This window comes from Antechinus flavipes, chromosome 5, assembly GCF_016432865.1.
Source record: "Antechinus flavipes isolate AdamAnt ecotype Samford, QLD, Australia chromosome 5, AdamAnt_v2, whole genome shotgun sequence".
Classification (NCBI taxonomy): Eukaryota; Metazoa; Chordata; class Mammalia; order Dasyuromorphia; family Dasyuridae; genus Antechinus; species Antechinus flavipes.
Window position 1 is genome coordinate 292,402,514 of NC_067402.1, and position 22,808 is coordinate 292,425,321.

General features: G+C 55.0%; 1 protein-coding gene across 4 annotated transcripts in view; it reads left to right on the forward strand.

The window, feature by feature from the left end:
• Positions 1-11,727: 11,727 nt before the first annotated feature.
• The window catches only part of SBF1 (SET binding factor 1), a 35,717-nt gene continuing 24,636 nt past the window's right edge, over positions 11,728-22,808 (forward strand). For all 4 annotated transcript variants that reach the window (XM_051962594.1, XM_051962595.1, XM_051962596.1 and 1 more), the window contains exons 1-3: positions 11,728-11,831; positions 22,313-22,398; positions 22,644-22,781. In XM_051962594.1, the coding sequence (XP_051818554.1) occupies positions 11,774-11,831; positions 22,313-22,398; positions 22,644-22,781 (282 nt within the window). In that variant the 5' untranslated portion in view covers positions 11,728-11,773. The remainder of the gene's footprint in view (positions 11,832-22,312; positions 22,399-22,643; positions 22,782-22,808) is intronic.

Here is a 22,808-nt window from a genome sequence, read left to right on the forward strand (position 1 = left end):
TTCTTTCTTTTTCTTCTTCCCTTCTTCCCTCCTTCTTTTCTTTCTCTTTCTCTCTCTCGCTCTCTTTTTATTTCTTTTTCAAATATTATCTCATTTAATCCTTACAACAGCCTTGGGAGGTAGGTGCCAGTACTCTATCTGCTGATCCAAATGATTCTTTTGAATAAGCAGACTAAGCCATTTTTTGCTTCAATTCTTACCTAGCCTTTAACCTCTGAATGGGTGTTGCCTCAGACAAATTGAGATCTGGGAAAGGCCTTAGCTAAAAAATGTGTCATCTGGAGTCTCCCACTGGAGTCATCTTGACTTGAATCTTGCCATTGAATTCTGATGATTCTGGATGAAAGAGTGAGACTGGTGACTGCACAGCTCTGCCTCTCTTAAATCTAATTCACTTGCAAGTTAAAACATCACCTAACTGATGTCATTGGTCTTCTTCAAGAATGAAGGATGAACAACAGTCTTTCTGCAACCAATCCTTTGGAGCTTTTAAAATAATCTCTGTTGAGGGCAGTGAGTTGGTTTAGTGGAGAGAGCACCAGCCCTGAAGTCAGGAGAACCTGAGTTCAAATTTGACCTCAGACACTTAACACTTCCTGTCTATGTGACCCTGGGCAAGTCACTTAACCTCAATTGCCTCAGCAAAATAAATAAATAATAAAATAAAATAATTCCTGTCAGCTTCATTGTCCTCCTCTTCCCAAGGACCATTTTCACTTCCTTAAATAGCACATAATGAGAACTATGGTGTTTGATGCAGAGGTACTGCTATTACCCATCACTGTAGAATTCTGGTAGATCTAGTTGATTTGGGTCTATTTGCTGTCTTTCCAGTTTAATCTATAAATGTTCTTAGCATGATCTGACTTCAGTCCTAGATTAATGCAAATTCATTCTCCCATCCACTGATTCCTGTCTTAGTTTACTCAATTGTAAAATGGGGATAATAATGGCACTACCTCCCATGGCTGTTCTGAGGATTAAATGAGATAATATTGGTAAAAGTTCTTAGCACAGTTCCTGGCACATACTAGGTGCTTAATAAATGCTTATTTCTTTCCCATTCACACTTAGCAGATATGATAATAGAGTAATGGAAACATTAATATGTAAAGGGCTGAAACTCTCGAGTTGATGCACTGAGGTGGGACAACAGAGCACTTAAGGCTAATTACCGATTGGACAATACTCTAGAAGCATAAGCTTGGGAAATGGCCCTTCCCACTATGCTGTGCTGGCTCCATAACTAGTGTATACAGAGAATTGTAGGAGGGACGAGGGGGTGGAGTAAGACTAGCCAGAGTCACTTCTGGGCGGGAGACGAAGAGGAGAGGTCGTGGAGATCGTACGTCCATCCAATTCAATCCTACCTGTAAAGATCAAGAATAAAGACCAAGGACTTTTGCTTATCCTGACTCCGGCTGATTCTAAGGTATCCAGAGTGCTAATTCAGTCTTCACATTAATATGAATAAATAGTAATAAGAACGATCAGACAGATATGGGGAAAACCAGAAAAGAATGTATTGTGAAAGCTGAAGAATGTGATCCCAAAAGCAGTGGGAAGTGAATGCTTGGGAGGAAGGGAGAGTCAACAGGGTTAAAAGTTGTCCAGAGGTCAAGCAGGCTAAAGACCAGGAAAAGGACATTAGATTCGGCATTTATGACTGCCTTTTGGATATCTTCCTCTAGATGCCTTGGAAGACATAGCCCATTAAACAGCACCAAAGTAGACCTCATCCTTTCTCCCTTTGAAGCCACCCCACTTCCAAACATCCAGATTTCTGGTAAGGATACCACCATCCTCCCAGTCACTTGGGTCTGGTCCATTTTCCACTCTTCTTTCATAAACTTCAAATCCAATCACTCACCAAGTTTGGTGGAATTTACCTTCCCAACATCTTTTCTGACACGTGTACCATTCTCTCTGCTCACATAGCCACAGCCCAGCTTATTTTTCCATCTTGTTCTAAGCTCTACCCTCTCCAGTTCAGTTTCCACAAAGCTGCCAATATTTGCTTCCCAAAACACAGCTCTGATTACATCACTCCCCTTCTCAAAAATCTTTAACACCTCCCTTTGCCTTTGGGATAAAGTAAAAAACTGCTCAACCTGCTATCAAAAGATCTCTACAGTATGACTGTGGTGTACCTCTCCAGTCTTTTGTCATATTCTTATATAACAAACTTCACAACTCTCCTATAATATTCAGGGTTTTCCGCACAGGGGATCTTCTGAAAGCTATTCTAGGACTGAGCTGTTAATTATAGGTAAGTATCCACTCAAAATCATTGTTGATTTGTCTCCTAAGGACACAATTCGAAGCAATCCATTTCAGGCATGAGAATAGCAAGATAAGGCACAAGAAAGAAGTGGCCAGTGGGAGAGTGGGTACATATAGAAAACACAAGTGACCAGAGGTCGCATATGATTGGGGCTACTCCTGCCTATGACCCTACTGTTTGTTTCCACAATGGTAAAATGCCATTACTCAGTTAACTACTTTTTTTTCACTGAGCTGGGATCCTCTGCTGCTTTTTTTAATTCATTCATTCATTCATTTATCTATTTATTTATTATTTATTTTTTCTTGGAGGGTCTTATGATCATGTTGAGCAATTGCTCTCTGCTGCCATCTATTGGTTTTTGGTAGCTATGCAGTTTCTGGCCCAGGAGGAAGTAGGGGTCTATCAGCTCCTTTAGCTCATAGCCCAAACCCAAGTGGCTGTGTTAAGCCTGCTAAGCTGGAGAAGTCTTTAGATATTTGTTTATCTTTAGATACTCTGTTTTAGAGATTCCGTTTCTGTCTCTCTAAACTCGTTTCTTATCTCATGCTATATTTTTAGAGACTCCGTTTCTGTCTCTCTAAACTCGTTTCTTATCTCGTGCTATTATCTTACTTAGGATTAGAAAAAGCTTTTCTACTCCTTTCTACTTCCATCATCCATATCTTAGGTCCCTGCAAATCTTAACCCTGGATCAAGACTGAAGGAGGCTAGATGAAATTAGCCCCTTTATTTGACAATAACAAATAAATGACGCTATAGTACTGGTTTTCTCTTAGTAACTTTTTTTAAATTGGTAAGATCTGAGATTTTTCCCTTATCTTTGATATTTTTCCCTCCTTCAGATATTTTGAGAATTAAATCCCTCAAAACCCTCACAATGGTTTTATCTGTAGCTTTGATCTACTCTGCTAGTTCAGGACTGGATGATAACAGGTTTATATAGAGCTGTTTATCCTTCCTTTTAGAAGGCCAATGATATCATGGAATGATCTCTTGACTTGTGTGTGAATTGGATTTTAAGTGAGATAGGGTTGTACAAAGTCATCAGACTCACTCTCTCTTCTAGTCATAGAAATCCTGTGGGAGGACAAAAATAAAAATGACTCTTAATGACCTGGGATGTAGTGGGTGACCTTGCCATCTTCAAGTTTTGATCCTGCTTTAAGCACTCTATAGCCCCTGCTTCCATTGTCTTCACAACTGTTGAAACAAAATTGTTCTTATCCTCCCGTTGCATCAGAATTCTTCACATGATTGGAGTAGACATCCTCTTAACTCACCGATGGGTTTGAAGAAAAACTCTCTCCTCTCAACCTGATTTAGCCCATTTGCTAAGACAATTTTACTGAAATGTAGCTGCTTCACATGCTACAGCCTGTGGGAACCACCAGTGAGAGTTGGGACAGATGGACACCAAAAGTATACAGGAAGCCCTGAAAAGGGCTCGGCAAGCCCTCAAAAGAGAGTGCCAGGCCTCCTGAACTAGCAGAATAGATCAAAGCTGCAGACAACACCATTGTGAGGGTCTTGAGGGATTTAATTCTCAAGATATCTGAAGGAGGGAAAAATATCAAAGATAAGGGAAAAATCTCAGATCTTACCAATTTAAAAAAGAGTCACCAAGAGAAAATCAGTAATTATTGACTTATATGTTTATTTTTAAACACACAAACTCACACACACACATATTTATCTCCAATTGGGTCACTCTCTCAACTTGCTTTCATACTTACAGTTTGGTCCTCCAGAGGGAAGCTGCTACTTTGAATTTAGGGATAATCATCTGAGGGGTTACCCTTCCCACTGTAGCTCGTGGGCCCATATCAATGTGTTTAATATTTATAATCAGTCAATAGGCTTAACCAGACCTTAGTAAAATGATTTGCTAAGTTGGATGGTAAGAAAAGTAGGCACAAAATATCACTTATAAATCTGGCGGTGAACTCCCCAGACAGTATCCATGAGAAGAGTGGAATAATAGAATCAGAGTCAGCTAGAAAGCAAACATGTATAGAGAGCTGGTCCCCAAATTGGGAAGACCTGAGTTCAAAACCAATCTGACACTGATTAACTATGAGATCCCGGCAAGTGACTTCACTTTTCTGGATCTTGTGTTTTCCATCTGGAACAAGGTGATAATAAACCCAGATATAAGGTATGCAAATGGTAAAGGCAACTCACAATCCCTGGTACTTTTTAGTGGAGTTTTCACACAGCTTCCCTTGAATGCACTCTCTGTTGAGTAAATTGCTCATACGGGCTCCCCAGTTTTTTGCAAGGTGGTTCTCGACTTCCAGAGGTAGCTCCCTGAATCTGCTTCCTCCTTTCAGTATGTAGAAGGAAAATTATTAATATTATTACTTTACCAGTCTGCCTGAAATAGTTTTGTTTAGTTTATCATTCATCTATTCTGTGAGCCATTTCTAATTACTTCTTTACATTCTGAGACTATCTAAGCTGACACATGGAAGGAAATCCTCTCCCTTATATCCTCTTCCCCTTCCCTCCCCCGCCCACTGCCAGATAAAACATTTATTGTCCCCACCAAATCAACCAGGATGCTATTGGCAATGCCCACGGTTCCACATTCTGGCTAGTTCTCTAGGGACTTGGGAAGGTTCAAGTACTGCGCTTCTGAGTACCTTCCTCAGTGCCACGTACTACGGTCTCGACAAAGACAATGTGGGACGATCCACAAACAATCCAGAAATTAATATTCTTTCTTCCGTCCGAATACATACGATGACATGATGTAACCCAGGTCTCATTTTGCAACATTCTTATAGGTCACTTCCTGTCTTGACACTTTCAAAGGTCATCTGTGACTATCTCAACTAAGGTGGAACAGAGAACTCCCTTCCATAAGAATATTCCACCCGTGTCTCGTGGGCATCTTTGATACGAATCTCAGAAAGGAACCAGCAGAACTTTTCAAGGGATATTCCAGAGCTGACCCACATCTTTACCATCATATCACTGACTGAAAGATGTAGAGAACACAAGAATCCACGGTGTTTATACTTTCCTGGCTAATAAATAATAAATAATAAAAATAAATAAGTAAATAATGAAAAGGCCTTTGACTTGACAAAACAAAATGCCACCTGAAGACTTTTTCCCCAAGAAGATCTCTCCTGTGCATGCATCAAAATTATGTAAGATTTCTTGAAAGTTACAACAGAGATAACCTTGTTCAGGGACTCTTTGATCATTAATATCAGGTGACACGTCAAACAGAGTGAAATATGCTTACCAGAAGTGGTTGCTACTGTCTTGGAGAAGATCCAGGAAAGAGTCGACTAGGAAACAATGTGTATAGAGAGCCGATTCCAAAATTGGGAAGACCTGAGTTCAAATCCAGGCTCATACACTTACTAGTTATGTGATCCTGGGCAAGTCATTTCACTCTGCCTCAGTTTCCTCATATGTAAAATGAGCCGGAGAAGCAAATTGACAAAACATTCCAGTATATATGCCAAGAAAGTCCCAAATGGGGTCACAGAGGCAGACACGACTAAATGACTGAACAACTTATAAAAGGACAATGGAGAGAGAGGTAAAGGGCAAATAATCAATCGATCAATCATTCAATAAGCATTCATTAGGCACTTGATGTTTGCTGGGCACTGGGGTTACAGAAGCAAAAATGAAATAGTCCCTGTCCAGAAAAAGTTTTCTTTCTGTCAATGAAGTCAACATGTATATACATAAATGTACACAAATGTATACAGTGAATGCAAAATGGGATACACTGATAAAAACATTTCAGTGCAAACATGTCGTCGATAATGCTTTAGGGAGGGGAATGTACTAGCATTTGGGGCATCAGGAAAAGAATCATGTAGAAGGTGGAGTGAAGGAAGCTGGGGGTCTAATTAAGGGACGAGAGGAACAGCGTACATGCCAGTGCTGAGAGACAGCTCCACAAAGGCACTGGGGTGGAGGGTGGAAGGTGGAGCGTGGAGGAGGAGGAGTGGAGTGCATGGATGAGGAGCAGGAAGAAGACCAGCTTGGTTGGATTGCAGAGTACAGGCAGGGGAGTAACTCAGACTAAAGAGTTTCAAATCTTAAAGAACAGCTATTTGTATTTGACTCTAGAAGTAATAGAGAATCAGTAGAGTTTCCCGAAAGGCAGCTAGGTGGGCCTAGAGCTCGGGAGTCCAAATCCAAACTCGGATGCTCACTAGCTGTGTGACCCTAGGAAATTACTTCTTCTTGTTTGCCTTAATCCACTGGATAAGGAAATGGTAAACCACTGTAATACCTTCGCCAAGAAAGTCCCAAATGAGTAGAACATGACTGAACAACAACAGGGGGTAACCAGAGGAAAATGTCTAATAGGCAGCTGATGGCCCAGGCCTAGAGAATAAAGAAATGAGGAACTTGGGGGAAATGGCAGAGTGAAGGATGCTAACAAGAACACGTATGATTGAATGAGATGAACCGATCACGTGGCACAGGTGAGGGCGAGCATTTGGACAGATCACATGCTTAATACTGATAATAACAGGAGCTAGTGTCCATAAGATACTTTATGGCTTGCAAAGATTTTTGCAGAGAAATAGTATTTTCTTTGATCTAATTGGCGCCTCATTTTTTCAATCTTTTATTTTTCCAATTATGTAAAAAAAATTATCCTTTGTTTTTTAAATTTTAAGTTCCAAATTTTCTCCTTCTCTTCCTCCCTTCCCCCCTTATTGAGAAGGCAAGCAATTTGGTATAGATTATGCATGTGAAGTCATGCAAAACATATTTCCATATTAGTCATATTGTGGGGGAAAAACCTAAAGACTCTTCCAATAAAAGCTCCAAGAAAAATAAAGAAAAACGATTCTTTGGAGCTCATCAGTTTTTTCTCTGGAAGTGGATAGCACTTTTCATCATGGGTCTTTTGGAATTGTCTTGGATCATTGTTTTGCTGAGAAAGAGCTAAATCATTTACAGTTGGTCATCGTACAACATTGCTGTTACTATGTGTAATGTTCTCTTAGTTCTGCTCACTTCATTTTGCATAAGTTTATATAGATCTTCCCAGGTTTTGGTTGTTGTTTTTTTTTTTTTTGAAAGCATCCTGCTCATCATTTCTTATAACACAATTTTATACTACAATATGAATGCTATGGAATATTATTGTTCTGTAAGAAACGAGCAGCAGGATGACTCAGAGAGCCTGGAGGGACTTACAGGAACTGATGCTGAGGGAAATGAGCAGGACCAGGAGATCATTATACCCGGCAACAAGAAGATTATACGATGATCAATTCTGATGGACGTGGTTCTCTTCAAAACTGAGATGCTTCAAACCAGTTCCAATTGTTCAGTGATGAAGAGAGCCGTCTACGCCCAGAGAGAGGCCTATGGGAAATGAGTGTGGACCACAACATAGCATAACTCTTTCTGTTATTGTTTGCTTTCATTTTTGTTTCCCTTCTTAGGCTTTTTTTTCTCTCTAGATCCCATTTTTCTTGTGCAGCAAGATAACTGTATAAATATGTATAAATATATTGTATTTAAGATAAACTTTAACATATTTAACATGTATGGGACTACCTGCCATCTAGGGGAGGGGGTGGGGGAAGGAGGGGAAAAGTTGGAACAGAATTTTTGCAAGGTTCAATGCTGAAAAATTACCCATGCAAAGTCTTGTAAATAAAAAGATATAAAAATTTTAAAACATTTATACCACAACTTGTTCAGCAATTCCCCAAATGAGAGACTTCCCCTCAATTTCCAATTCTTTGCAACCACAAAAGAGCTGCTACAAATATTTTCGTACATAGAGGTCCTTTTCCTTTTTTAAAAATCTTTTTTGGATACACACCCAGTGGAGACATTGCTGGATCAAAGGGTATGCACGGTTGGATAGCCCTTTGGACAAAGCTCCAAATCGTTCTCCAGAATGATTAGATCAGTTCACAACTCAACCAAGAGTGCATTAGTACCTCAATTTTCCCATATCTCCTCCAACATTGGTCAGTTTCCTTTTTTGTCACATCAGTCAATCTGACAAGTGTGAGGTGGTACTTCAGAGTTGTTTTAATTTGTATTTTATAATCAATAGTGATTTAGAGCATTTTTTCATATGAGTCATAGATAGCTTTAATTTCTTCAACTTCCTGTTTATATCCTTTAGCCATTTATCAATTGGGGAATGACTTGTATTCTTATAAATTCGACTCCGTTCTCTACACATCTGAGAGGTGGATACTATTGTTCTCAATTTGCAGCTGAGGAAACTGAGGCAGAGAGAAGTTAAGTGACACATCCATGGTCACACCGAGTAATGTTAGAGGCCAGATTTGAACTCAAATATTCTTGATTCCAAGTCCAGGGCTCTAGTCCCTATGACATCTAGGGGCTTCATCAATTTTCAGAGAAAGTAAGAAAGTAGTTATAAGGTTCTGCTTCCTATTTAAATCTCTGTTCCTGTTCCTCTGATCTTTGCTTCATATTTAAATCCTGTTGCTTTTAATGGTTGATTTCCTTGCGTGAAAGAAAGAAATAGCTGTCTTATAGCTAGCTGTTCTGCTTCAGACAAGTAGGTGGCACAGTGGGTAGAGAACTAAGCTTGGGGTCAGGAAGATCTGAATTCAAATCCAGTGTCACTTAGTAGGGTGACCTTGTCCAAGTCACTTAACTAATGTCTACCTCAGTTTTCCCAATTGTAACAGGAGAAAGATAGTAAGATTTGCTTCCTTTAGTACAGATGACATTGTGAGATTGTTGAGGATCAAATAACAATATTTGTAAAGTTCTTGGCGCATAGTAGGTGCTATAAAAATACTATCATTAGTAGTATATTGACTATCTTTTCTACTTCCTTTGGGGAAGAGGAGAACAGGAACAAAGCCCATGTTTTAATTAATTCTCCAGGGAACTCCACCGGGAAGGCACAAACTGCTAAAGGTTGATTCTGCTCTTCAAAGAGGAACTCCTGTGGATTCAGAGCTAGAAACCTCTTTAGGAGAAGCAGACAAATGCTTCAGCTTCCCAGGGCCCGGAAGTGGCCCCTTTTCAAACATTTCCTATATATTTGAATGTACTTAGTTATTTACATGTTGTCTCCCCATTAGAATGTAAGCTCTTTGAGGGTAGGAATCCTTTTTTGTTTGTTTGTTTTTTGGTCTCTCTCTTTTTTTTAATCCACTCTGCCTGGTATAGTATAATGAGCACCTAATGAATCTTTTTAAAACTTTTACTTGTAAAAATCAATAAGCATTTAACGCCCCTAATTGAGAAAAAAGTAATAAATATTCAGTCAAGCAATCAAATTCATGTCATTAATTACGTTGAAAATGTCTTTTTCATTGATGAGCAGGCTTTTTTCTTTTTCTTTCTTTCTTTTTTTCTTTTTTTTGGCTGAAGCAATTGGGGTTAAATGACTTGCCCAAGGTCACACAGCTAGGAAGTGTTAAGTGTCTGAGATCAGATTTGAACTCAGGTCCTCCTGCTTGAGAGCTGGTGCTTTATCCACTGAGCAGGCTGATTTCAAAAAAGCCTGGAAAGACTCGTATGAACTGATGTTGAATAAAGTGAACAGAACCAGAAGAACATTATACATAGCAACAAGATTAGGTGATGATTAACTGATTAGTTAGATGTGGCTCTTCTCAACAATGCAGTGATTCAAGGCAATTCTACTAGAATTGGGAAGGGAAATGTCATCTGCATCCAGAGAGAGAATGATGGAGACTAAATGTTCACTTTTTTTCACTTAAAAAATTTTTTTTTCCTCATAGTTTTTAACCTTTTGGTCTGATTTTTCTCATACAACATGACAAATATGGAAATATGTTTTAAAAGATTAAAAAAATAAAAATATTTAACCTATGTCAGAGTACTGGCTGTCTTGGGGTGGGAGGAGGCAAGGGACTGAGGGAGAAAAATTTGGAACACAGTCTTACAAAAATGAATGTTGAAAAGTACATATACATATTGGGAAAAATAAAATACTATTTTAAAAAAATTAATTTACTCATTGATTCACTTGGAATGCCCTTTCCTCCTTACCTTTATCTATCTACCTTTAGCTTCCTTCATTCCTTTGCCACACACCCCTGCTCCCCCTCCCCTTTCACCCCAGCAGAGAAGAACTCTCCTCCTCCTCCTCCTCTTCCTCTTCCTCCTCCTCCTCCTCCTCCTCCTCCTCCTCCTCCTCCTCCTCCTCCTCCTCCTCCTCCTCCTCCTCCTCCTCCTCCTCCTCCTCCTTTTCCTCCTCCTTCTCTCCTCCTCCTCCACCTCCTCCTCTTTTTCCTCCTCTTTTTCCTCCTCCTCCTCCTCCTTCTTCTCCTGCTCCTCCTCCTCCTCCTCCTCGGTCCTCTCTGGATATCCATCCTGCCTCTCTAGGATATAAGCTCCTTGAGGGAAGGGCCTGTTGCATCGATCTCACCTTCCCCATAGTAATTGATTAATAAAATGACTGAATTAAGGAATGATTGCTGATCTGGGAGGGAGCAGTTGCCTATTTCGGGGTCCTGAGAAGTCCTGGGAGCTCAGAAAAGGGGCCCGGGGCTCCGGCCCAGGAAGGAGCAACAGTGTGGCAGGCTGGAGGTGGGGGGTTGATGGGTGGGGCGCTGTACAGGACCAAGAAGAGGGGAAGTGATGCCTGGGGAGGGGGTGAGAGACTTGAACCAAGAAGGGGAACTGAGCCCAGAAAGGTGTCCGGGGGAGTCCGGATTGGGAGGGGACAGCCTAAGGCTCGGAAGGTGTGAGGAAGCCTGAGCTTTGGGGTATGGGTGTGCGGGGGTCCCGAGCCGTGGTGGAGTGTCCAAGTCCCGGAAAGGGCCTGAGCTTTGGGCTCTGGGGGTACGAGAGCCCCTGAGACAGGGTGGGGACCAAGGCGAGGGAAGTGTGAGGTGCAGGGCCTGAGATTTGGGGGGCGGAGCAGGGCGGGGAGGGATAATGGGAGGCGGCCTTGGACGCGGAGCCTGGGACCCCTGGGGTGCGCGGAGATCGCCCCGCCTGGGGACTCCCGGAGATCAGAGGGCATCCAGTCCTTGTCCCAGCGGGAGGATGTGCCGGGGAAGGTGTGGGCGGGGGAGGAGTGCAGGGCGGGGAAGGGCGTGGCCCTCCTTCAACTGGGCACGCCTCTAAGTCTGTGACCGCCCACGCTCCCTTGGTCACGCCCCCGCGGGCCTCGGTCTCCCCAGTGGCGCCCAAACAGGGGGAGGGCGGGGGCTTCCTCCCTGCGGCCACGCCCCCAGGCCGAAGGCTCCCCAATGGCCCGCGGGCGGCGGAGGTGAGGGGGCGGATTGCGGGCGCGCCCCCGGCAGGCACGCCGACGCAGTCGCGGGCGCGCGCACGCACGCCGGGAGGGAGGGACCGGGGGAAGATGGCGGCGGGAGCCGCTGGAGCCTCATCCTCCGCCGGGGCCGGAGAGCGCGGTCGGGGCCGGGGCCGGGGCCGAGGACGGGGCCGGGGCCGAGGGGCCGGGCCCGGGCCGTGAGCGCGCAGCCGCCTCGCCCGTCCGCCCGCCGCCCGCCCGCCATGGCCCGGCTCGCCGACTACTTCGTGCTGGTGGCCTTCGGGCCCGGGCCGCGCGCCGGTGAGTGGGGGCCGCGGGGCGGGGGGGAGGGAAGGGACGGCGGGAGGGGGGGCCGGGGCGCAGGGGGGCTGGGTGCGGCGTTCAGTGCCCTGTGGTCTTCTACCCCGCCCGCCCTGCCGTAGACGTCACCCTGTGCCCCCGAACCTGCTGCCCTGCCCCTCTCAGCCATAGATGTCACCCTGCACCCCCAAATCAGTTGCCGTGCCCCCTTTAACTGTAGAGGTCACCCTGCACCCCAAGACCAGCAGCCCCGCGGTCCTTAGCTGCAGAGGTCACCCTGCACCCCAAAACCAACTGTCTTTCCCCTCTCGGCCACAGATGTCACCCTGCACCCCCAAAGGAGCTGTCTTGCCCCCTTTAGCTGCAGATGTCATCCTGTGCCCCCAAATCAGCTACCTTGCCCCTCTCGGCTACAGATGTCACACTGAACCCCCACATCAGCTGCCTTGCCCATCTCGGCTGCGGAGGTCACCCTGTGCCCCCAAACCAGATGTTCCGTTCCCCTGAGCCACAGGTGTCACCCCATATCCCCAAATCAGCTGCCTCGCCCTCTCTTCTGCAGATGTCACTGTTCCCCAAAGAAGTTTTCCCTGCTCCCTGAGCTGCCTCCAAACCAACTGCCCTACTTCTCACAGCTGTAGAAGTTGCCCTGCACCCCCAATCAGCTGCCTTGCCCCCCTTAGCTACAGAGGTCACTGCGCCCCCAAATCAGCTGCTTTGCCCCCTCAGCTTGAGGTCACCCTGTACCCCCAAATCAGCTGCCCTGCTCCTCTCTGCAGATGTCACTCTGTACCCCTAAAAGCTGCTTCCCTGCGCCCTCAGCTACAAGTGTCACCCTGTACCCCCAAATCAGCTGCCCCGGTCCTCTCGGCTGCAGATGTCACTCTGTCCCCCTAAGTCAGTTACGTAGGTCGCCCTGTGCTGCTCCTCTCAGCTGCGGATGTCACCGCGCCCCCAAACCCGCCTCAGAGGTAGCCTGTCCCCCTCCAGCACAGATGTTCCCCCTTGCCTCTCGGCACCGGTGTGCCCGGCCCCCTGGCAGCCGCAGGTGCCGCCCCGCATCCCCGGCACCTGTCTGCTGCAGAGGTGGCTCCCGGGCCAGGTGCTCTGCCCTCCTGTCAGCTAACCAGCTGCTCTGCTTCAGCTGCCAACGGCACTTTGTGTCTCTGAGTCGGCGGCTCTGCCCCTAGCTCCGGATGTCATCCCGAACCCCCCAACGGGCCGCTGCGCCCCCCTGCGCCCCGAGCCGTGTCCCCGGAACCCCCAACCCGGGGGGGGAGCCTCTGGCCGCCCTGTGGCGGGTGCCCCGTGAGCCGGGCCGGGCGGAGCAGAGGGGTGGGCGGCCCGGGCCGAGAAGGGGGGAGGGGAGGGGCCTGGCCGCCCCCAGATGTGCTTTGGGAAGGAGCGTGAGGCTGTCCGCCTGCATGTTGGCAGGGGCTCGACACGTCCTCTGGGAGGGGGCCGGGGGGCCGGGGATGGTGCCGTCGGTCGGGTGCCCTGGGGGGCGCCTTTCCGGCGGCCCACCTGTGCAGCCCCAGGGATTGTGCCGCCCGCTCAGAGGGCGGGGGTGGGAAAGTGGACGCCGGGCCTTGGACAGACGGGAGGCCCTTGGAACATTCCTCCTTTGGGCTTAGGAGGTCAGAGGGCGAAGCCGTGTCTGGGTTGGAACATCCTGGGAAGTTTTCCCAGAGAAAGCAGGAGCCTCGAAAAGTGGCCGGACGAGGGATCCGGGAAAGAGCTCGGGGGGCCGGCTCCTTGGAGGTCGGGGGCGGCGGGGGAGTGCCGGGCGGGAGGATGCTCCGGCGGCAGGTGTGTGCCAGAGAAGCGCTCGTGGCCGCCGGAGACGCCGCGTCCTGGCCCAGGAGCCCGAGGGGAGCCGGCTTGTGCATCTGGGGCGGTCGGTGCCAGCCCCCGTGGTGTGGGCCGACTGGGGGGCTCCACCCGGAGAGTGCCCGGGAACCCGCCTCCCTCCCCCGCCTTCCTGGGGGGACCCTCCCCTTGGGAGGGATTCTCCGGGGGGCCGGGAGGTGGGGAGAGGCCCAGAGCCCTCCTCGCTCTTGCATTTGCAAGCCCCCGGACTGGTCAGAGGTTGCTCTGTGCCCACCGGCCTCCGCCTCTGGGCCGTGACCCCTCCATCCCCCGGGCCCGGGAGGTGATAAAGGCCCTGCCTGAGAGCTGGGCACCCGGGGCTGGGGGGGGGCGGGGCAGGAACGGGGGACGGGGGTCCCGCCTCTTCCTGGGGCCCCTCCGTTTTCTGGCTTGTTTAGGTTTGGTCCCTGGGGCGTGGGGTGGCCCGCCACCCCCTTGTTCCTGTGGGATCAGTGTCTGTCTGGGCCGGCAGCTGGGCCCGGCTCGGGGTCGGGGAGAGGGCGCTGGTTCCGCAGCGGGTGTGTCCTGGAGGCGCTCCCAGCGTGGCGGGCCCCTTTCTAGGAGAGAGGCCCCCTCTGGCCGCTGTGCCGGCCTCCGCCTCCCCTCCCCCTCCCCCGGGGCGGCCCGCGCTGCCCAGAGCTGGCCTTGGTTTCAACCCTGCCCTCGGATGAGCCGGGCCACATTCCTGGGCCCCATCTGCCGTCCCCGCCCAGCTTCCGCCCTCTCTGGGAGCAGGTTGGGGCTGTTCTGGAGGCTCCGGGCACCCCGGCTCCCGGCGGGCACCGGTCCCCGGGCGGGCGGGGAGGCCGGCGCAGCCTGGCACCGCCTCTGGGGGCCTGCCAGCCCCGGGATGGGGCTGTTTGTGTTTTCCTTGGCCTGGTGCTCGGCAGGCGGCGGAGGCCGGAGGCCGGAGAGGAGGCCCGGGACCTTCTGGGCCTCGCTGCCTGTGTGGGGCCGTGACGTGGCCGCTCACATCCGGGCCCGTGCGCCGGCTGAGGGGAGGAGGAACTTCCCACCTGCCCCTAGGAGGGAGCCAGCCTCCTGCTCCCGGTCCCCGGCAGGCCACCTCCCCGGTGACTCATGGCGCTACCGGTTGGAGCGGTCCCCTCGGCAGGGAGGCCGGGAGCCGCCCCTCCCGCCCACTGTCCACACCTAGCCAGTGATGGGGAGGGCCGCGGACCCCCCCTCGGGGCCAGGTCCCCCTGGGGGCGGAGGCCTGGGTTCAGATCCCGCCGCCGCGCTTCCCCGCCCGTTAGATGAAGGGTGGTCAGATCTGCAGCAGCTCCGTGAGCTGGGGGCGGGGGGGGGGGCCTCTCTGCCCGCGGCCCCGGGAGAAGTGAGAGTCAGGAGAGACAGGCAGGAAGCCAGCGCTCATCTCTGCGGTCGAGCCGAGCCCGGGGGTCCCCCTTGCAGGGTGCTGGGCGGGATGGGCCGAGGGCACCTGGCTGAGGGGAAGTGAGGCGGCGCCGGGGGGGAAGTCGCGGAGGCCTCGGCGCCCCGGTGCTCAGTGATTGACAGGCGGCAGGGCGGGGAGGGGGGGCTCTCCCTCGGGCACTTCAGCCCTCGTTAACCACCCGTGCGTGTGGAGCCCCGGGCCCCCTGCGGGAATCCCAAGGCTCAGCCTTGTCCCAGAGTCCGCACTGTGCTTCCACGTAAGCCCTGAGCGTAGCGGCGAGGGGCCGGCCGAGGCGGGAGGGCTGCCCGGAGGAGGAGAGCCTGCCAGAGATGAGAGCTGACTTGGAATGAATGAAGGGTGGGCCGGAGAGCGAAGGTTGCAGGGAGACATTTAGATTCCGTGCGGGGCCGAAGTGGGCTTGACCTCTAAATCTGGGGGGGGTTGGCGGGGGGGATAGGGCTTTGGGGGGGGGAGCGGCCTCTAGGGAGAGCCGGGGGCTCGGCGCAGAAGTCGTCCGCCTCACCGTTAGCCGAGGCAGCGTCTCCTGGGATCCGCGCAGGCGAGACCGGGTCACGTGTCAGAGCAGCGGCCTGGTTGGGTGGGCTCGGAGCTGGCCGAAGGAGCAGCCGGGACCTCCAGCGCCGTCCTCGGTGATCCGAGTCAGCCTGGAAGAAAGAGGCCGCTTGTGAGAACCTGGGTTTCCCCCATCAGTCCCCTAGATGAGCAAGTAGACGACGACCCCCCCAGTCATGGGGCCACATGGCCCCGGGAGAGGAGCCCACTCCCCAAGCCCAATTGGGCAAAGCGAAGCCTCTAAAAGTCTCCGTCCCGTGCCCAAGACAGGAGGGAGACCGCTCCCAGGGAGTCTGGGTGGCCCTCGGCAAGTCGGGCCATTGTGACGTGGACAGCCCAGAGCCAGCGGCGGCAAGGAGGTCTCGGCCGCCCTGCTGGCCTCTGCCCTGCTCCCTGAGCTCGTGCTGGCTGAGGGGGAGGCTCGAGGGGAGGGCACCGAGGACAGGCCGGGCTCTGAGATGGGGGGCAGCCATCACGCTTGGAGCCTGGGAAAGAGCAGGCCAGAGGGGGGCTGGAATACCCGAAGGGCTCTCCCGGGGAGCAGAGGTCAGGCCTCCAGAGGCAGCCCCAGGAGCGAGGAGCCGACGCTGTGGAAAGACAGGTTTGGGGTCAGTTGAAGTCTGTAATTAGGGCTCTGCTGAGCTAAAGCGGGCTGCCCCAGCCGGGCGGGGGGAGGCGCGTCTCCCATCAGAAGAAACGTTTCTGGGGGAGCTGCGGGGGCACTGGTGGGAGACTGTGCAAGTCTGGCTGTTCTGCGGCCTCAGAGACCCCTCTGCGCCGAAATGCCCTGATTGTGCAGGGCACAGGGCAAGTGGAATTCCCCCCGAGCTTCCATCCGGAGTCCTCACGTGTCAGCCCTTGGGAAATCTGGGCCTCTCAGGCCCGGGAGAGGATGGGAGCACGCCATGTTGCCAGAGGAGGTTCTGCTGGGCTGAGTGTCCAGCTGGGGAGGGAGGGGCCCCAGCCAGCCCAGGATGGGAATTGGCTGCTGGCCCGCTCCCATTCTCCTGCCTCCCCTCGGGCTGCCCGGGAAGGAGAGCTCTTCTGCTTTTCCCACCCTGTCCCCTGCAGAGCGTGTCAGTCTCCGGGTCCGTGAGACCCCTTAATAACGGGCCGCCTCCCTCGGCCAGGCGGCCTGGGCCCCCCAGGCCCTGCTGGCCAGCTGGCCCAGCGGAGTGTGGGAAACCAGGAAGCAGGTGGCCGCTGCCTTCCCCTAACCTCTGCTCCTGCAGAGCCCTTCTCCGAAAGGACCCCAGGGCCGGGGGCAGGGCAGGCTCGGCCTGGTGCTCCGTCCCCTGTCCCCCGGGCGTTTCCGGAGGGCTCGGGCCCAGAGCAGTGGGGTGGGGGCAGTCCGCCCCGAGGGGACCCGAGCACATCCTTCCCGGGCTCTGGGCCCCAGGGCCCTCCGGGAAGTGACGCCCCTCCTCGGCTTCGGGAGCTGAGAGCTTCTGTGGCCCTAGCGCCCCCCCTCGGCCTCGGGAGAGTCCCGTGCTGAGGGAGGGAAGGGCAAAGCGCCTACTGTGTGCCAGGCACCGAGCTGGGAATACGCTCCCTGCCCACCAGTGCAGGAAACAACAAGGAGCAGCACAGGAGACGGAATAGAGATGAGGGAACCAGGCTCCCGTAGGCACTTCCTGGGTGCCAAGGACTGTGCCAGGCAGGGGGATACAAGAGATGGGGAGCTGGTCCCCGGTCAGAGCGCTCGAGGAGCAGCGCGTGGGGATGCGAAGGTCCCTGGGCCCTTGGGGTCCGGCCTCGTCTCTAATGCCATTTCCACAGAGGAAATCCCAGGCGCTTCTGACCCACGCAGGGGGCCGGGACTCTGGTGGCAGCCCCTCCCTCCCTGGGGCTGCGTCTCTCCCGATGGGGCTCTTGGGGGCCGGGCCCTGGGCTGTCTGCCTCAGGGGGTGGAGGTGATTGGACCTGCCCCGTCTCTCCCTTAGGACCCCCCGCTCCAGCTAGCCTGGCGGGTAGCAGCTGGGGGCACGGCTGGGGCCCGTCTGCCCGAGGGGAGGAGGGTCACAGCAGGAGGCGAGGTGGGAGGCCGCTCCCTGTGGCTGGGGGTTTGTGAGGGGCCAGGCTGGGCCGAGCGGGGAGGACGCTTGGGGAAGACTTGGGACAGGAGGGCCTTTGTGCAGGCGTGCGAGCCCCTGGGCCGGGGGCACCTGTGAGGGGAGAGGAGCGGGGAGTCGGGGTGAAGGAGAGGCCCTCGTCTGCCCCTCCCGTCTGTGGCCCGGCTGCACGCGGCTGCCCGAAGCTTGTCTCTCTCAGAGAGGTGGGGAGGGGGCTCAGCCAGGGCTGGCACGTAGTGGGCGCTCCCCGTGCTTGTTTTCTAACCCGCTCGGCGAGGACGCCGCCGTGGGCCCGAGATGGCGAGGCAGGGGTGCTCTTGCAGACGTGTCTCTGGGCCGTGCGCCCCGATGGGCCTGACGAGCGTCGGGACGTAGCGCTGCGGGTCAGGGGAGAGGCCGGAGCCCCGGGGGGGCTGACACTGCCCAGCGCCCGGGGCCTCCTGGGCCAAAGCCGGCCTGGCCAGGTTAGAGTCCCACGAGCTGAGGGCCGGAAGGGATCTGACCAAGCTCCGGCCCCGGGGAGGGGACAATGTACCTGAGCCTCTGGGGAAGAGAGCCCCACTTCTCAGACCCTGCCTTCCGCGCCGTCTGCTCCTCAGTAATAGTGGGGATGGCAGCAGCGCCCATGCCACAGGGTTGGCGTGGGTCCCGTGGGGGAGCGTGGGGGGGCCTGGAGGGTCACAGAAACAGCACGTTTGGCCAGAATGAGCGTGTGGCCGCCCACTGGGCAGAACCATCGGCCACTCCTCCGCCTGCGGCCTCTCTGGGCTCGGGACCCCAGCTCCTCCCGTGGAAGTGCTCCTGCAAGAACTCGGCCTTCCCTTGGCCCCGAGCCCACCTGTCACTCGCTCCCGGCCCCCAGCGCAGGGGGCGACGCCGTTTTGCCTGGGCTCTCCAGCTCCCCCCCTCCTCTGGGCCTAGGCCGGGGCTCCCGAGGGGGTGGGGAGGCTTCCCCTGGGCTATGGTGGTCCCGGACCATTAGCGTCCTGGGGCGATGGCAGGACTGGCCTGTGGTCCCGGCCATACCAGGCTCCCCTGGTGGCGCATTTACCAGTGGATGTCCCTTGGGGAGGAGGCTGGGGACCCTCCAGTGAAGTGGGGGATACCTGGAATCAAACGGGACCTCAGCCGCTTACTGGCCGTGTGAGTGGCCCCGAATCCCCTGGAGAAGGGCATGGCACACGGCTCCAGAGCCTTTGCCAGAGCAGCCCGTGGGGCATCGGCGTGCTCTGGCCCCCGGGGTCACAGAGAGCCAGGCTCCCCTGAACGAGGCGGGGAGACCTTGTGTGGGAGTGGGGGACCATCATCTGCCCCACCCCGCCGGGGCTGTGCTTCTGTGGCGGCTCCGGAAGAGGGGGAGCAGGAAGCTGAGGTTTGCCGAGCAGCCTCCTGAAGCCCTCACTGCCCTTATATAGTCAGCGCCTCGGGGCCCCTCGGCTCCCGCCCACAGCCCCGGGCACCTCCGGGCAGGGTTTGCCCATCGGCGCCGGCTGTGCCCCTCGCCGGGTCAGGGTGCCCAGGCTGCATGTGGCGGTCAGCCTCGACTCCCTCGTGTGGAGGGCGCTCCTGCAGGGGCTCGCTCCCCCACCTGGCACTGCCCATCCGCAGGGTGGCCGAGGGCCCGGCCAGAGGCGCGCAGGCGGCACAGATACTCGAACCCACAGCCCTCATCTGGGCCTAGTCTGAGACACGCAGGTGACGGGCCTGGCCCGGACCCCGCAGCCAGGGAGTGTCTGAGGCTGCGCTTGAACAGTGGCTTTCCGGAGTCTGGTTGTCATGCTTATTTCCCCTTTTGGGGTGGGCTCCCGGGGAGCTCCTGGCCTAGAATGCCGAGGGGAGGGTCCACTTCCCATCCGAGCCCGCGGATCCCGACAGCCGGGGCTTTCTGCAGGGGCAGCTCAGCCTGGGGCTGGAGCCTCCTCTTGGGCTGTGCGGCCGTGGCCCCGCGCCCCTCCTCCATCCTGCAGGCTGGGAGGAGGAGGGGATTTCTGCTTGTTCAGTGGCGTTTCCCAGAAGTCCAAGTCCTCCGAGACTCTCTTGGGCATTTGTTTCTCTTTTTGGTGGAGTGGTGGGGAAGGGGGCAGGAGCCGCCTCTGCTCTTCATGGGGAAGGGGTGCTGAGCCCCTCAGGAGTGGGGGCTGGGCTTGGGGAGACCCCCAGACCTTGGCTGTACCTCTGGATTCCTTCCAGGGGGGCGGTTGATTCAGGGGCCTCTGGGTGATAGCCCAGAACCCCCCAGGAAGACAGTGGGCTTGGCTTGGGGAGGGGGGGAGCTGCTAAGGGCAGGAGGGGGGGGGAAGCTGCCTGGCTCCGACCTCATGCAGCGTGGGACTTCCCTTTCCCTGGAGACAGGGCCGGCTTGTGCTGCTTTGTTGGAGCCTGAGGGTAACCCCGGAGTGTGCCGGCCCAGGAAGCTGGCTCTGCTCTGCCCACGGCCCTCTGCACTAAGGCAGGCACCCGGAGGCTGCTTGGGGTCCGGGCAGCCGCGCCCCCCCTTCCTGCCTGGACCCACTCGAGGACACTCGCTGCCGGTCGTGTCTCCAGCCGCCCAGGCAGCGGTGGGAGGTGCCGGAGGGCTCCAGGGGAGGGGACCAAATGGCTTCCGAGGGCCCGTAAAAGAGCTGCTCCTGGGAGAAGCCGCTCCCGTTCCTTGGCACTTGCTCCCCTTGAGGTTGCGGGCTCCCAAGAGGAGCTGTGTTCCTGGGCCTGGGTGAGCCAGGGTGGCACTTGCCCGCTGGCAGGCCCGTACAGTCCCGGCCCTGGCTGCCACACACAAAGGAATCAGTGTGTCTTTATCCCACGGCGTGGGGCCTGCAGCTGGAGGAGGGCCCGGCTTGGACACCTTCCCTCGTGCTTGGGACTTTCTGACCTTGGGGGGCACGAGGTGGGCAAAGGATGAGCCCGTTCCCTGACTCGGCTGCCCTCTAGAGAGAATGAACTTGCCCGCTCTTCTCCCGCCCCCCCCCCATCCCAGGCAAGCCTGGCTCTGATGTATGTGGACAGCTGGGCACGGAGGAGTGCGCCCCAGCCCCGTCTCACCCGCTGCTCCAGCAGGAGAGCGGCGTCGGGGCTCCCGCAGCCTGGCAGAGCCGTCGCCGTGCCGGGGATAGCCCGGCCCCCGGGGTGCCACAGCTGTAGCAGTCCCAGCCCAGGCTGGAGAGAGGTCACCCTAGGCAGGGAGTGTGGTGCCGGCGGCCCCTCCTTTGGGCTCCTGTGGGTGGTGGGGGCGGGCAGAGGCCTGCCCTTTGCCCTTCTCGGGCAGCTCCCAGTGCCCACGTGGAACAGAAACAGACGAGGGTTTTCCTCCATCCTCTTATTCTTGGTGTCCTTGGCTGGCCGGAGGCTTCTGCTCGCCTGTCTCCACACAGGACTATTTTGGGTGGAAATTGTGGGTTTCCACAGGGAGCCGCCTGGAGCCTGGGGGGAGCGGCAGGGGTGGGGCCCGCTGAGCCGGGCTTCCCAGCAGAGCTCTGAGGGCCTCCCATGGCCTGAGCCTTAAGGCCTGCCCTCCTGGAGGCCACCTGTTCCCAGGCTCAGACCCACCCCCCCCCCAGAGCCCAAAGGGAAGCCACGGCCTTCCCATCCAAGGCCTCCCCCCTTTCTCGCTTCCTCGCTTCTGTGGCGGCTCGGTCCCCAGCCCGGGGCGGGCCCTTGTGCCCGCAGAGCCAGTGGGGGTAGGGGGCCTGCCTGCCGTGGGTCTCTCCCCACTCCAGCCCACCCTCCATTTAGCTCCCAGTGTGATTCCTCAAAGTGTGGGAGCAGCCGGGTCCCTCTCTCTCTGTGCTCCCCACCATGATCTCCTGTGGCTCCCTGTGGCCTCCATAGTTGTTCACTGGGAGCCCTTTGGGCCCCGGCCCCCTCTTCTGTTCCCAGGCTAGATTCTTAAACCACCTTCCTCCCCACCTTCAGGGCACTGACACCGCTCTTCCGCATCTTAGCTCTGGGCATCTTCCCCATTTCCCCCCTTTGTGCCCTCCCCATCACCATCCGGTTCTTTCAGATCTCAGCTCGGACTCGGCCTTTCCCCATCGCCTCCCTCCCTCAGAGACTCCCTAGCAAGTCACTCAGTCTCAGGTTGCCTCAGTTTCCTCCTCTGTAAAATGGGGATCGTGACGGCACCTCCCTCCCAGAGCCGTTGGGGGGATCAAGTGAGATCCTGATCGTGGTGCTCAGAAGCGGCCCGTGGTAGACGCTGTATAAATAAATGGGAGCTCTTCCTTCCTGCTCCTCTTGTCCACAGCTTGCTTGCAGGTGGCCTGGGCTCCCGGAGGACGTGTGCCACGCAGAAGCTGGCACCGGGCGGCCGTGGGTGTGCCCGAGGGGCCCCAGTGCCAGGCGCCTCCGGCCCCCTTCCTCGGGCTGGAGCGTCTCCCGTGGGCTCTCCTGTCCCTCGTGCCCCTGAGCGCTGCCTCCTTTTCTCCTGAGCACTTTTCAGGGCCCTTCCCATCTCTTTTGTAGGGCACCTAGTGGCCGCATTTGGGGGAAGAGGAGGGGCCCTGGCGGCTTGGGATCGGGAGGGATTCTCACGCTGCCACCTGGATGGTCTCTGAGCGCTTCTCTTGTGCCCACAGGGAGTGGGGAAGGCCACGGGCAGATCCTCCAGCGTTTCCCAGAGAAGGACTGGGAGGATAACCCGTTTCCCCAAGGCATTGAGCTGGTGAGTCGGGGGGACGCGCTGGAGTCAGGCGTTGGGTGAGCGCCCGCTCTGGGCGTGGCGGGCGCTGCTGTTGGGGGGGGCAGCCCCGCCTTCTTCCTCGGGGGCCTCCTCCCTCAGGGGAAGTCGTTAGGGCCGAGCTGGGGCTCCTGCCCCCGTGCTCAGGGTGGGGAGCCGAGGCCACTGGGAGTGTGCGATGTCTGCGGCCGGAGCTGACGGCGGGGGCTCCCGGTCTCCCTTCCTTGCAGTTCTGCCAGCCGAGCGGATGGCAGCTGTGTCCGGAGCGGAACCCGCCAACCTTCTTCATTGCAGTTCTCACCGACATCAACTCCGAGCGGCATTACTGTGCCTGCTTGACCTTCTGGGAGCCGGTGGAGCCCTCCCAGGTGGGGCCGGAGGAGGGGGGCGAGGGC